At 40.7% G+C, this 15,200-nt stretch overlaps 1 protein-coding gene across 1 annotated transcript; it reads left to right on the top strand.

Moving 5' to 3' along the window:
- Positions 1–466: 466 nt before the first annotated feature.
- Positions 467–14,317, top strand: ZNF326 (zinc finger protein 326). Its single transcript, XM_040360065.1, has 11 exons — positions 467–601; positions 3,964–4,052; positions 4,621–4,696; positions 6,744–7,125; positions 8,796–8,976; positions 9,887–9,989; positions 10,548–10,695; positions 11,370–11,517; positions 11,833–11,963; positions 12,988–13,083; positions 13,703–14,317. Exons 2-11 carry the CDS (start codon positions 4,007–4,009, stop codon positions 13,886–13,888), a joined length of 1,497 nt encoding a protein of 498 aa, XP_040215999.1. The 5' UTR covers positions 467–601; positions 3,964–4,006; the 3' UTR covers positions 13,889–14,317.
- Positions 14,318–15,200: the final 883 nt, after the last annotated feature.

The following is a 15,200-nucleotide window of genomic DNA, read 5'->3' as shown; positions in this document are numbered from 1 at the left end:
ACCCTCCCATTACACAATTACTCGGTAGAGGTGCCCTCAATCCTCAAAATGGCGGCCAGTGAACGCGCCCATCCCTTGTTAAAAGCCTCCTTCACATTGGTTACGCCTGAAAATGCCCCACCCTCTTTATTAAAGATCCGTTTACATTGGTTGTCAGGTCAGCACGCACGTACTTTATATATTTTCAGTTATTGGTATCCCTCCGCCAACCGAACTATATTGAGTGAGGCGTCCTATCCCGGTGCGGAGAATTAGTCCCCGCACTAACTTTGGCGCCACAGCTCTCCGCCCGCATTGTAACATTCCAAACCGGTTACACAAAACCCAGAACAAAGCGCCTGTGGGCGTGTCCACGGCCAATGAGCCCTTCCCATACCTTTTGAAGAAAGAGAGGGCGGGGGTCAGGTAAAGCAAACGTCCAATCACAGCCTGTCTCGAAGTGGGCGGGACAGCACTGACGTCACCATCTCGACGGCCATTTCTGCAGCACGCAGAAGGAAACGAGTCTCCATCTTGCAGCAGGCGACCAGTGAGGTACAGAGGTCTCGTGGAACGCTCGGCTTACCCGGAATTAAGTCAGCCCGCTCGGATATTGATTGAGGTAAGGCGGCGGTGGGGTTGGTGAGTGTGCAGTGCGGGGTGTTCTCTCCTCAGAGGTCACAGGAAGGTGGCGGCGATGTGTGACATGGCGGCCGGCCGCGCCTTTGTTCGCTTCCCGCGCTGTGTGCTGGAGATTAGGGGCTAGGCCCGGGGATAGGGGGAACCAATCGAAATATATTTTATTGAATGACTATTGGAGATATATGTGTAGTATGTATCTTTAATATTTTCCTTTCTAACGAGGTGCACGCAGCTTTATATGAGGAGATTAGATCACCTTAGTCACATGACTGTAATCCTCAATCCTTATTGGGCGGATGAGAAAGTAATGTAGTTGCAAATTAGAATCATTTACTGAGATTTTATACTCGGGCTGATTGGTAGAAATCACAGATTAAATGATCGGTGAGGCCTATGTGTAGATTTCTCTCCATTGTCAGTATTGCCGCATATACTTTCATTGCAAGCAGATGTACAAATTATATTAGTTTGTTGCTGAGCCTTAATAAGCTGCGTGCTTAACAAAAATGGCGCTAGATATTGCATCAGGAAGAAAGATGGCCATCGAGGCCTAAGGCTGCATATCACGTGGCCCATAGAGGACGCATTAACACGCTGAGCACAACTGCATTGTTTCCAATGGAGACCGTCACACACGGGTGCATTGTGTTCAGATGTGTAACATTTTCTCTCAATCTTTTGTTTTGCAAGCACTAGGCTATTGATAAACAGTGGGGTCCAATACTCATGTGATATCTCTCTGCATTGTTCTATTGGTATTTGATGTTATCTCTGTGGTGGGCGAGTCTGATTACAAGGTCAGAGTCTCCTGTGATTGCTATCCTAAGATTTTTTTTTTCACCTGAGCCTAAAATGTGCATGGACACACAGGATTATGATGATCTGAGTCTACAGGCAGAACCCATCTCCTGTAGAAGCTGTGTGCCCCCCATGTACTGGATGGAATTACAAAAAAATGCACATATTCTATAGAAGGATATGGGCTAGCCTTGTATCTTTCTATAGTATATGCATTTTTGGTGGTTTTGTGTTAAATCTAGTCTCCTCATCTAAATGTGCTACAAAACCCCCACCATTATGTAGCAGGACTAGTGTGAACCTAGGCAAAGGCACGTGTGGGGGTGCATGTGGTGGTTTAATGCTATTAGGACTATGATCTGGGTCAGGTTCATGCTTTCTGTGCATTGTCCTGATTGTGTCAAAATGGCTGCAGCCTGTGAAGATCACAAGGAGGGGGAGGGAGGTTTACGGAAGGCTGAAGCAGTTGTGTATGACAACCAATCAGTGTCTTTCAATTTCAAAGCTGAACAAGTGGGAAATGGATTCAATACTATGCACAGGTTCTTTCTTTATTTTTTATTTTTTTTCTGATCCAGCTTTAGTAAAGTCCCTCCTAAGTGTACAGATAACACTGACTGACCTGAAAGATCCATCCTTGAGGATAGATTCTTGGGGTGCCATGGTTGATATTGGCTGATGGAGTCCCTGTTGCTCCTTATCTTTATAGGCCTCTTCAAATCTATTCTCCCTGCTCTGTAAAACAGGCCTTGGGCTACATTCACTGTAGTAATCCTGAGTTTTAGGTTATGTACATGAGAAATTGTATGGGAAATATAACGTTTTATGCTTCCCATGCAAGCTCTCCAATGTTTAGCCTTTATACAGCTTTAGCCACTTTTAGTGTTTTTTTTTTTTTATTGAATTCTGAGTGTACAGAATTCTAGTGTCTCTAAATGCAGGTAAAGACAGTTTGCCTAGCAGTGTGACTGAGGCCTATAGAGTATTTTTCATTAAGATTGTCTTTGTATCAAGTTGTGTTGCTTGATCTAAGCCGTTTTCAGTTCTGCTTTGTCTTGGCTTCTTGAGGGTTGTGTAATCTATGACCTGTGTATTGATGCCTACATATGTGTAGTGAACAGGCAATGTGAATGCAGATCTAGCTTGTGGATATATAATATAAAAATGTATAACAATACAGGTAGTCCCCAAGTTGCAAACAACTCATGCTTGCAAATGAAGGGATAAACAGGAAGCGAGAGGAAAGGGAAATCTCACTCCTGTAAGAGTTATGGGGGGAGGGTCTCTATTGATTCTTTATCACAAATCCTTGTTTCCACACAACCCAAAATCTTAAACTCGATTGTCCCAGGGACAGAAAGTGAGGTGACATCTGAACAGGTACAGACAAAAACAAATGTTTCAGCGGTGATGACCCTTCCCTATGCTATCCAAAAACACATTTTTGGCCTGGAGCTACATTAAAAAAAAAAATACATGTTCTGACTTGCATTCAAATTGAGAACAAACCTACAGACACTATCTTGTTTATCCCGGTGGCTGCCTGTTAACATTTCTCATTTTAAAACGGTATTTGGGGAGGGGGCCTTGTAAGGTGGTCTCACAATATGCTTTTCTATTGTCTCCTGTGTGTGGGCTGGGGAATTTGCCCAAATTAATTCAACAGCAGCTGTTCTGCCTGAGGTGGGAGGCAGCATTGTTCAGTCTTTTTGTCCAGTTCACTGCAAGTTTCCGAAGTTCCCCACCCCCCTGGACAGCCCTTGAGATTTAGAGCTCCTCCCACCAGGACAGGAAATGACTTGCCATGCAAATTCATTATAAGCCTTTTCTTTGCACCATTCAAATCAATGGCTTGTATATTTTGTCTGCCTAGAAGGCTATGGAAAAACTTCTCATGAAATAAATGTCTTTTTGTTGGAGCAAACTTTTGCACAGTAAATGCAAAATTGTGTGTGTGTGTGTGTGTGTGTGTATATACATGGGTTGGCAGTGGGGGGATTATTGCCTTGCTGTTGAAGCAAGGATTGGACTGTCAGCTGGAAAATTTTGTTTTGGCTAGTGGATTGTTGGAACCCTGAGATTATGGCTATCTTGGGCCCATTGAGTGGGAGTAACACGGAAGTAAAATGCTTTTCTTTGGCAGCGAACAATCCCTGGCAGATGTTGCATGTTTCCACTTGCCTAGTAATCTTTCAGGAGAAATGGGAAGTGAAAGTAAAATTCTCTAATGGGGCTTTGGTTGGCATTAAAAACCTGAGTATTTCTAATTTCCTCATTCTATTAAACCTTTTGGTATCCCACAAATGCTTGGGGCATAGAACTTGTTCTGGGAAAAGGTTTGTTCAGACCCAAAGTGAGCTGTAAAAATAGCTTGGCTACCGCACACCTCACCCAACTTGAGTAGTGGGTAAAAGCGGCTTTTTTTTACCTGCTGACTACTTGGGGCTGGGTGAGGTATGCAACAGCTGAGCTATTATATTCCTTAACCCGTACTAGCTGTTGTATGATACTAAACACATTTTTTTTTTTTTTTCTTTTCTGTAGGTCAGCAGTCAAAGAATCCACAGGAATTAACCTTTTTCAAAACATGGACGGAGTACAAGGCAGAAAAGCTTGGGGCATGGCTGGAGGAGGTATGTGTGGTCTCATATATTCCCCCCCCCCCTGAACTTACTAAGGCTGACTTCACACTATGTGCAGAAACTCACAGTAAGGGGTCCAGTGCATCTCCTTTCACTATTTTGGGTCTGAATTGGGGGACCATTTTTTATTATTTTGCCTGAATTTGGACCTGTAACTGAGCCAATGATGCACATGACCCTTCTGTGGCTGCCCCAGAGATGTGTCATGTAAATTGGATGCAGAGAAACCTGCATCAAATTCACCAAGTGTGTGAACCCAGCCTAAATTACCCAAGAGTGGAACTGTGGGTGGCCATGATTGGGCTCAAAGTGATTAACACTGAGCCAGGTGGAATACTGTTAGGCATTTCAGACTGTTGTAAGTACTGCAGCTGTCTTCCATCCTTTTTAGCAGGGGTAAGAGAATTGGCATGACCAAAGGGTGGTTCTGTACTTTTTTTTTTTTTTTTTCTTTTCTCCCCATCCCCAGCTTTTTCTGTTTCCTTAGTGGTGTCCCACTGTTCTTGCAATGTGACACTTTAAGAGCGACCTCAAATAATTTACTTGTGAATGATTTTAGGTGCAGTCCGTGAATATGGGCATGGGAGCTATGACCGAAGTATGGACAGTTATGGCATGGACAGCGGCAGTGACAGGTAAGTTTGGCCCCATACGTGATTATCAGTACTTGTGATTGCTGGTATGCAGATGAGAAGTCATGGGCTGTAATTTCTCCATGGTTGCAAAGATTAGTAATTGGGTGACTTTAAAAAGATACATTTGGTTTCTATGGGGGTAATTTGTTTTTTAGTTAAGGTGGGAACATGTAGTTGTAGTAAAATTCCATAGTGGCCATAGATGTATTGTATAATGTAATGGTTTCAAATGATCTGAAGCTCCATTCACACTTGTGTTTTGGGATCACGGCAGAATCACTGCAGTTCTGAGATCTCGAATGCACTAAATCGCAACACAGGTTCAAGTGACATTTTTGAATGGCAGTTTTGCTGCAATTCATGTCGGATTGCATCACATGACTTGTTGTTCAAAAGAAGCTTGTGCTGCTTGGTGACAAGCTTCATGCCATGCAATTGGCTGACAAAATCTTATTGTGTGCCATTCAAAAATGGCACCTGAACCTTTGTTTTGAGATGTTGGTGTGAGCGGTACCATTAAATTACTTTTGCCCACTTCCAGATCTGTCCCATAAAGCTTTTTTGTACTGGGCCAGGATGGCTTTACCAAGCCTGTTCCTAAGCTCAGCTGTGGCAATGTCTCATGTGACTTATTGATCAGTTAGAGCTTATCCACTCCACCTAAACAGAAGCCACATCACAGCTGTGCATTGATGCTGGCAGCTTAAGGCAGTCAGGTGAGCTGTTGGGCAAGTATTAAAACAATTACTTGTTACGATGGCCATACACTATACAACAATCCTTTAGATCTGCCATAAAGTATGTTGTGCAAGGACCAACCTAAATTTATAAACCATTATGGCGACATGCCTAAACATAACTAGTAACATTTAGTAAATCTGAAGCTTAATAAAACTGTAGTGTATAGTTAGCTTAAGTACAGCCATCCTCCGCCAACCCTATGTTGACAAGAGGATTATAATCTTAAGGCTTTGGGTAAATGTTCAGCTGCAACAGTTTGAAGAATGAAGGATTTTACTTCCTCTGCTAGATCTTCAGCTGCTTGCATTATGTACACCTAACTTTTGCCCAAAATGTAAAGTAGCTATATGGGGGTTATTTGAGAATAGTATAAGCATTTATTTTAAATTTGCAGCTTCTAAATAAAACCTAAGTCACAAATGTCATTATTTACTTGAAATTGTTTTTTTGTTCATGTTTTTGGCTGTTTTTCAATACTTTGCAATATTTAGTTTAGTCTGTTAAAATTTATTCTGTGAAATGCATGCTTTATGCTGTCTTATTGCAAGAAAGATGCTTAAAGTGCATCTAAAGCCAAAATTTCTTTGTATAGAGTTGGGAGGAGTTTGCCTTCGCTCAGTCAGAGATTTTCCTGTTTCTGATCTTGGAGATGAAAGTGAGAATATCTTGATGTACAGTTGTGACTTGAACTGGGGTCTCAAATGGGATATTCAGTTCTGGTGACAACTGTAAAATTACAGAAATTCTCATCACTGACTGGTCACTAGGCCAGAGGCATTAACATGACCATTTAAACCTAACTGGGGTTTAACACTTCCGCCCTTTATCCAAAACTACAGTATTTGCTTTAGATGCACTTTATTTCTTTAATAATCTTGCAAGAAGTCTAAATTTCTTAACCAAGCATTCAACCTAATTTACCTCTGAAATGGTAACTGAACATTTTGCTATAAATGTTACATTCAATTGACCCCCGACATTCATTTCAGTGTTTTTTAATGGAAACTTATCGGCAAAGTGCATTGGCTGGCAACATTTTGCACTGTAAAGCCCATTGATATTTTCCAAGCCCCTTTGTTAAGTACCTTCATACCCCCTTTAATTTGTAAGGTTAGCACACCACTTTTTATGAAGGAATATTTGTTAGTTTTGATGAGCATAATTTTATAAATAACATCTGCCATAAGACAGAGTTTAGGTATTGTATGTCTAAGATTTATTGTAAAGTTGATAAATGTCAACTGATGCTTTTTTGTTTGTTCTAGTAAGCTTACATTTATCTTTCTCCTCACGTCAATTCTTCCAGGTTTGGACCTTATGAGTCTTTTGACTCCAGGTCTTCTGTGGGTGGGCGAGATCTGTACAGATCTGGCTATGGTTATAATGAATCCGATCAAGGCTACGGAGATAGTTATGATGGCCGATATGAGAACCCATACCGGAATAGCGTTGACTCTTTTGATGCTAGAAACCAAGGCGGGTCCAACTGGGATCCGTCTTTCACACGAGCGAAAGCGAGGACTGGGTTTATGGAGGACAGAGGAAGAGACAATTACTCTTCCTACGGCGGTTTTTCTTCACCCTATATGAAGCCTGCAGCAGTAGGCTCTCGGGGAAGAGGAATGCCTGCTTACCCCGACGGTGCTTTTGGAGGACAAGCAGCAGGCAGAGGCCGTGGCAGAGGAGGAGTAAGTATAGAATCTTCTCAGATTCTTTTTGATAGTCACTTTTAATGATTTCAAGCCCAGAACTTTAAAATGGCACAATGTCCATCTTTATTGCAAATCTGCTTAGAGGCTTGTGTGTTGTACTCCCAGTCTAATAGCTGACTCTTAAAGAATACATGCTTTAAAAGTTACATGGGAGTATTTGGTACATTCTTTTCTTGTGAAAGAAAAATTGAAGTACCATATAATTCGCATGCTTTGTGGCTGCAAGGATATCTAGTCTTCCTTGATCTCATAATAGATTAAAAGCAAATGCAAAAGGTTACACACAGACCTTTTTGAAGTTCTGAGTAGATTAAAGGTGCAATGTATTATGTTAGACATTCTGTGAGCAGACATTGACTTTTGGGAATATCCCAAAGCCATATAGACCTGTTGGGTTAAGCACATCCTAGACTGTTAACATGATATATGTAATGCTTATAAATGCTGTCATAGGCCTGGACTCCGGTCCTAGTGTTTTGTCTCTCCTTATCTTGGTGCTGACTAAATTGGAACATGGCATTCTGTGGCGAGACAGCAAAAAAATCCTGTCTAAGGAGGAACCTGTTGTGAGGTGGCATTGTTCTGCATTAATCGGCATCAACTGTTTGGGGGGGGGGTGTGTATATGGAGTCCTGTTTAGATGTCTGCTTTTAAGGAGGGCTTTGCCTTCTGGATACAAGCCAGATTAGTCCTGTTGGGTGTTTTCCTAACGGCACAAAGTACCACTGGTATATGTAGCTTAAGCAATTGTTTGCATTTTTAGTTGTCCCAAATGTTTTTTTGGGGAGGGGGGTTATCCCCCATTAAGTGATATTAAACCCAAAGCACACATTATATTTCAGCTTACCAATTTTTAGATGTAGTGGCTGTATTTATTTTAGGCTTTCTTTCCTTTTTTTTTAATTTCACCTGTTTGAGCTGGCCAGTAAGTCTGCCTGGCAACAGAACACAGCAATTGTCCACTGACAGAGGTGCTTACAATGAGCAGTTTTTATTTCTTTAAAACTATATCCCACTTTATGCCAAAATAAGTGTTACTGTAGCTGTTTAAAGTGTTCACTTTTGTTTTAGGGCATTTAAATCTGCTAGTATATAACACTCCCCCCAAAGATCCAAACCCACCCCCTATGAAAATGCCCCTGTCCAAAAGTGTCTGCTGTGTCATCCAGTGTAGGCAGTCTAATGTAAAATGTTACTTGACAGATCACAGGTGACAATACAAGGAGAGAACCTAAAAGCAAATGCAGCAAAGGCATCTAAAGTGCAATATATATTTGGGTTTAATGCTGCTTGAAGCAGGGATTAGTAATGTTTGCTTTAAAAAAATATATATATTGTCCTAAGCTAATGTGGTGGGGGGGGGGGGGCTTTTTTTCTTCTGCTAAATGGTAGGTAGAGAGGTCCCTCTTTGATAGTTTTTTTAGAAATGCATTGCACCTTTAATAAACACCTGTAATGTGTCATGTATTTTGTATTTCTGGGGCATGTTTTGATTTGTATTGACTTTTTCCTGGAAACTACCTTATTAAACAGAATTCCCTTTTACTGTCTTGAGATGACAATATTGCCTTCTCAGATACAGTAAGGGATTATAGTAGAAAAATAAGTTATTCATGTGCTAACTTGAAATTTCCTGATTTCTGCAGCTTGCTCGTGGTATGCGCAGGCCTGCTGCGGACTATACTCCCCAGCCCTTGTCTGGTGGAATGGCAAGAGGAGTTAAGAGGAAGATGGCTCAGCCATTCAAGGCTCCTGTAGGTTTTGGCAAAAAACCAAAGCTGGCGAAAGCTGGTGCAAACCAAGCTGCCAAACCTGCTCCTGCACCAGGTATGTGATTGTTACTGTGTTTGTGCATGCCTTGGGGTAAAATCATGTGCCATGTTTCAAAAACGGGCTGCCCTTGCAAGACCCATGTGGGTGCTATTGACAAGTAGGGCTGCAACTAACGATTTTCATAATCGATTAGTTGGCCGATTAATCGGATACATTTGCTATTTTTTTTTTTTGGGGCTAATTTTTTGCTGCGCAGATTACAAAACAAATTGCCGGAAAAAACACATTGCATGCTTTTCTGCAGCTTCTCCATTGAAGTATATTGAACCCAAAAAAACAAAATGGCACCATTTTGTGTTAAGTCCTTGCCCTTTCCAAATGCGCAGCAGCTGAAATAAAATCATGGATGTGAACGTGTCCCGTAAATGAACTGTAGTGTTTCTGCAAAAAGCACCAATAAACAGGTGTGAACCCAGGCCTGAGATGCTTAGTAACATAATGGGGTTAAAAAAATCAAGTACAAAAAGGGCAAATCACTACTGTAAGGGGTTAATTTTCTTACTGTGGGATGGTGAAAGTAATTACAGTAGAGATTTGCTTTTTTGTACTATAAAGGGCTAATTTTAGTTTTTTTTAACCCCATTATGTTACTGGCCAATTATGAAAATTGTAATCGATTAATTTCATCATTGATTAGTTGTTTCTGCCCTAAAGCCCAGCACGTTTGGCCACCTATAACGGCATGCTACTGCAATACTATGCATTTTGTTTCAATGGGCTGTCAAAACCGCAACGTATGTATTGGCTATCCCTTTAGACCAAGGTTTGACAAACTTTTTTTTTTTTTTAAGATTCCAAGCCCTGCTTTAGACCATATGCAGTTTTATGAACAGTTCTTTTAGTAGTCTGGACATTGTTCTTGAACCTGTCAAATATTCTAATCATAAAATGTTTTCTTCTGTAGCGGAGCCAGTTGATCCAGAAGAGGAGGAGAAGCGCCGCACAGAGGCAAGAAGGGAGAAACAGAGGCGTAGAAGAGAGAAGAACAGTGAAAAATATGGCGATGGGTACACATCTGCTTTTACTTCTGGGGTAGCAGTGTTTTAATGGGAAGACCTTTAGCAAGTTTCTAATTCTCCCAAGTAATGGTTGCTTTAGAGCTTGCAGATGACTTTAAAAATCAGTGATGGTAATTTTTTTTTATTCCCCAAGAGCTATGGTCTCCAGCATCTGATGCATACATCAGGTGTTCTGCTGGAAGCCATATTTATAAACAGACCAGTGAGGACTCGCTTGAGGAACTGACTCTTGCTTTTCATTAAATCTTTCTACTTTGGCTAGCTTTGAATACTTTGTAAACATTGGATTCCTCTTAAGTACTGGCTTTGTAAAAGACAAATTCTGGCTGTTTTATATACATGGCTTGGGTATGAATTGGTTTGCTGACTTCATCCCCTCTAACACATCTTAAAGTAGCTCTGAGGTCAAACTATCCTGCATAATTGGTGTGTGCTTTTTTTTTTGAGGCATGTCTGACAGTCGGCCTGCAGATGTTAAGATGTTTTAATAGACTTGTTTACAATTTAAGAAATGCGTGCAATGTTAATTAAATCTTCTCTTTTCAGAATGGCCTTTACCTGCTCATTCTGCAAGTTCAGATCATTTGAAGAAAAGGGTATTGAGGATCACTTGGCCAGTGAAGCTCATCAAGAGATGCTTGATCATATTCAGAAACAAACCAAATTTGACAAACCTGTCATGGAATTTTTGCATGTAAGTAAATTCTGAGTGCCTCAGATGTTTTAAGATGTCATGGCAAGTGTCTGCCAACCATTACATAGCAGCAGACACCACTGTCTTGCATTAGATATTCCATCAAATTGGGATTGATTTACTAAAACTGGAGCGTGCATGGTAGTCAACAGCTTCTAATTTCAGCTTGTTCAATTTTAAGGTTAACAACTCGATGCTGATTTGGTTTGTGCCAAGCTGCATCTGATTCTGTATTAGTAAATCAACCCAAGGGAGTGTTTTGCATTATAACTGCGGTCAAAGCATTGCACTAATATTGGAGTGGAACAATGGCACTATGCCACACCTTAAAAAAAGGTAATGTGTTACATGGCTGCCAACTGTAAAAGCATATCTAGCAGTCTTAAATGGATAATTGCCCACACAGCCTACCCTATTTATGCCCATGCTTTAATCTAAAGCATCAAAATATTATTTTGTGGCACATTACCTCATCACTCAAACTTTAATACTGTCTACGTTAACTAATTATGGCCAAGTCGGGGAGTTCCCAAACATCCAAGAGTTGATGTGGAAACCATAGCGGGTATAGTTTGGGATTGTGGAATGAATGGCTGCTGCTCTGAATGTGTGGACTCAAAACAAGTTTCCCCTCAAATTTTACCTACTTTAACCCCATCCAATTTTTCTTTTAGGAATGCATTGTTAACAAGTATAAGAAAACTGCTGCACGTAAAGCTCAGGCTACCCAGAATCAGACAACTCCTACCATCGTTCCGACCGAGACTCCGGCTCAAAATGACGCTGCCAAAACTCCAGAGAAAGAGAAGGATATTATGGAAGGTGTGTATTTGTTAAAGCAATCCACAAAATTTCATGCTTGGGTCTATACCCTTCAAATCGCTGTTTATTGACATCTGTTTAGATTAATGAGGTCACCGATGTCTTACTTTGGCATTATGTAATTTTACTTGGTAGTGCAAGTCACCACTAGGTACTGGAGTAAGCCAAGTGCAGCTCAATCATTCCAGTGTAAGCCAGACGTGCACTGAAAGTAAATGATTGAGGGCATTAATGTGTTGTGTTCCTCAGTATATTTAAATGACTCATTATATTGCCATGGTTTATGTAAGCTAATGTATTTTTTTTTTCTTTTAGGAGTTACACCAGATGATCACATGATGAAAGTTGAAACTGTACACTGCAGTGCCTGCAGTGTGTATGTACCTGCTTTACACAGCTCTGTGCAGCTGCACCTTAAATCTACCGATCACTCAAAGAGCAAGCTGGTAAGACGTATGCTTTGGTCATAACAGATGTGCTTGGTAAAATTTGCTGTTTTGATGTCAACCAACATGAGTCCTGATACAGGCGGTCCCGGGTTAAAAACAAGATGGGGGTTCTGTAGGTTTAAGTTGCATCTGTTTGGAAGTCCGAACAGGTACATTAAGTGTAGCTCAAGCCCAAAAAAAATAAGCTTTTTGGATGGCATAGGGAAGGGTTTACACCCTGTAATTTTTCTGCTGTCTTTGCCCTATTTCAGAAGATTTCACCTCACTTTCTGTCCCAATGACAATTGGCTTTTGAACATTTTGGGTTGTTGAAACAAGCCTTGGTGATGGGGGGGGGGGGGGGGGGTTTACAACCGCTTTACAGTTATTTTACAAAGTAAATTAAGAGATCCCTCTAGCTGCTTATCTTCAAAACGGGGTTAGTGTGGTCATATTCAGTGTATTCAACTTTGATTCTTATACTAGTTCATTTGGATTTAATGTTAGCAAATTCAGCCCCAGAGGGTTATGCCCCCTTAATAGCCATGCTTGAAGGGGTTTTACCATGGTGATGCTGTAAAACACTGCCCTAGGGGGTGCCTGCTAACACTTGCTCTTATCCCATCTTTCCTGTCAGAATGGCGATCTGCCTTGTTTACATAAGGCAGATCGCCTTATGTAAAAATACCCTCCTGGCTTCTGACTTTATTCATCAGTAAGGAACAGATGTTCCTCATCTTTGGGCACCCAACTGCTTGAATCGGTCCCTAAGAATGGTGCAGGGTCCCACCTAAGCACTTCTAAGCTGTAGAACTGCTTAGATCTCTTTTTACTTGAAAGATGGTTGCTGGCTCTAAAGATAAAACACTAGCAGTATAACTGCTTCTCACCATTTATATCTATGGTAGGCTGGAATTGGTTAACGATGCATGCAAAAATCCAATGTTTTATCCTACTAAAATTACATAAACAAGCATTGTTAAAGATTTATAAACCTTTTTTCTGGGACTAATCACATGTAATGCATTTCTGCTCCTCCCAGGCTTACAAAGATCAGATTAAGAGAGAGAGCATCTTGACTGCAACAAGCATACTAAACAACCCACTTGTAAAGGCGAGATATGAACTCTATTTGAAGGTAAGTTATTGTGTGATCACTTCTAGGTACCCATCAATGTGCTACATATTTATTGTCTTTAAAGCCTTAGAAAAGGCAGCCAATTTGCATTTGCTATTTGGCAAAGAGACCCACCAAGCTCATTATGTTAGCATGCTTCATGGTAAACTGAAGTGTGAATGGCACATGCATTTATCCCGCTGACTTTATATAGCTTGAGGCAAAAATCTTATCCCCAGGGGATTCCTACACAAGCATAAACCTTTTTGGGGGTGCCATCCCCTTGTCAAAACACTAGCACAGCAAGCTTATTTATGTACCAACATTGGATTGTTGGTACAACATCTCTGAGTTTTTGTTTTTTTTTTCTTTTTTCATGACCTGCTGGATGGTGGGGGCGGAACATGGTGTATCCTAGGCTTACTGAATGGGTTGTTGTTTCTGAGGTGTCAAATCGTGTCTTGGAAGTAATTGTTTTTAAGGACCTAAATATAGCTTCTATACCCCCAGCTTGACAGCGAGTGATTAGTCTGTGTAACCTGAGACAATAATTGGGCAAGGTGGCACAGTTCATCAAACAAATGCCTGCCATAACTTCTAGAACATCCCACATTTATGTTAATTTCTTGTCTTCATGAAGGGTGAAAATCCATTTGAAACTCATGTTGAAGAAGCTGCACAGGAATCGGTCACAGAGGATGTTGAAGCAGCTGGTACTGTAGCAGAGGGTGAAGCAGCAGCCTCAGCACCCAACGTTGTGGAGAGTGTTGGAGAAAATGAAGAAGACTTCACTGCTGATCCATTGACCTCAACTGATGAAAATTAAATAATTGGACTTATCAATCTGTAGACCTTGGATTCATTTTTTTAAACTGTTGTGCCATCCTCTTTCAAAATCTATGCTCTTGGCGAAATTTGACGTTCTGTTTTGCAAAGAAACTCTTCCTTATGTATTTGCATATTCATACAATTCGTTTTTTTTTTTTTTTTAGCTGTTGGGTTTATTTTTCAGGATGAACTGATAAAATGCCATTTTATTTTCTGTCACCATGCTAGGCCCTAGTATTTTTAACCTGAAAATGCTGTGAAGTCTCAGAATGTATTTGTACAATGTTGGACAGAGTTAGTGTTTATTGTAGTTTGTGACACCAAGTAATGTGGCAGTGTAAGCTTAATTTTTTTTACTTTTCTATTTTGTTTGCTACTTAGATGGCCGTGTCTCAAAGATAACAAATAAATCTAAACTCGAACTGTTTACTGGCTTAATTAGTTGCTGCATACTTTTATAATATCAACATTCTAATACCCTACATCTTGACAAATTCCCCCAACCTGTATAGGCTTATTTGAAAAGTCCATCTTAATGCTTTGCAACTTTTCCCTTTCTAATTTCCAAAGACTATATATCCCATGGTACCCTATGAAGGTGGTGAATCCTGTACTGACTCCCTGAAACTCCCCGCTCAACACTTCTGCATTTTAGAAGACTGGCAGAGTTCTGTGACGTAGTACCTAATAGGTGGATGTTGCAGAATTACCCCCCCCCCCTCAATGGATCAAAATTAAGTGCTGTTAAGCGTTTATCGACATATCAGTTTTTACAACTGGAACGTCTTTCAGAACTTTTTTTTTTTTGCTCAAATGCCACTTGCCCAAAACGGCCTATGTGTGCATGGAGAGTTTATGGACTAGAAGAGTCTACAGCCAAAGAGATGGCTGCTGTAAAGTCAAACATCCAGTGTGCATGGGGATGACAACATGCTTGTAAGGGAGGTGAAACTGTTTCTACCAATTAAAAGCATAATTAAACCAGAACTGGGTGACCCTTTGCTAAAGCATTTTCAACAGGCTCAAATATTGCACCAGTTTAATTTTAAGGCATATGTATACCCATTCACATTAAACATGCCAGTTGACACCACTAGGTTCAGCTTGCTGTTAGAAAGGCTGCTTTTTGGGGAATAATTGTACATGTGCCAGAGATGAAGAGGCCTTGCAGCTTGTATGCAAGCCAATTTATGGTTCCAAAGCCAAATGGTGACATGACCATTTTGGACTACTTGGATTTTTATATATATATATATAATCACCTTAGCATTTCATGCCATGTGTTGGCTTCATGATGCAGTACTAATCCA

This window comes from Rana temporaria, chromosome 7 (assembly GCF_905171775.1).
Source record: "Rana temporaria chromosome 7, aRanTem1.1, whole genome shotgun sequence".
In the NCBI taxonomy this organism is placed as follows: domain Eukaryota; kingdom Metazoa; phylum Chordata; class Amphibia; order Anura; family Ranidae; genus Rana; species Rana temporaria.
Note: the sequence above shows the minus strand (reverse complement) of the source record. Positions and strands in the feature narration are given on the sequence as shown.

Excerpts from the sequence above, each read along its gene's own strand:
- ZNF326 (XM_040360065.1), top strand. The coding sequence starts at position 4,007 with ATGGACGGAGTACAAGGCAGAAAAGCTTGGGGCATGGCTGGAGGAG. Across the intron at positions 10,696-11,369 it reads CTGTCATGGAATTTTTGCAT|GAATGCATTGTTAACAAGTA; the intron begins GTAAGTAAATTC and ends TTTTTCTTTTAG. Across the intron at positions 11,518-11,832 it reads AGAGAAGGATATTATGGAAG|GAGTTACACCAGATGATCAC; the intron begins GTGTGTATTTGT and ends TTTTTCTTTTAG.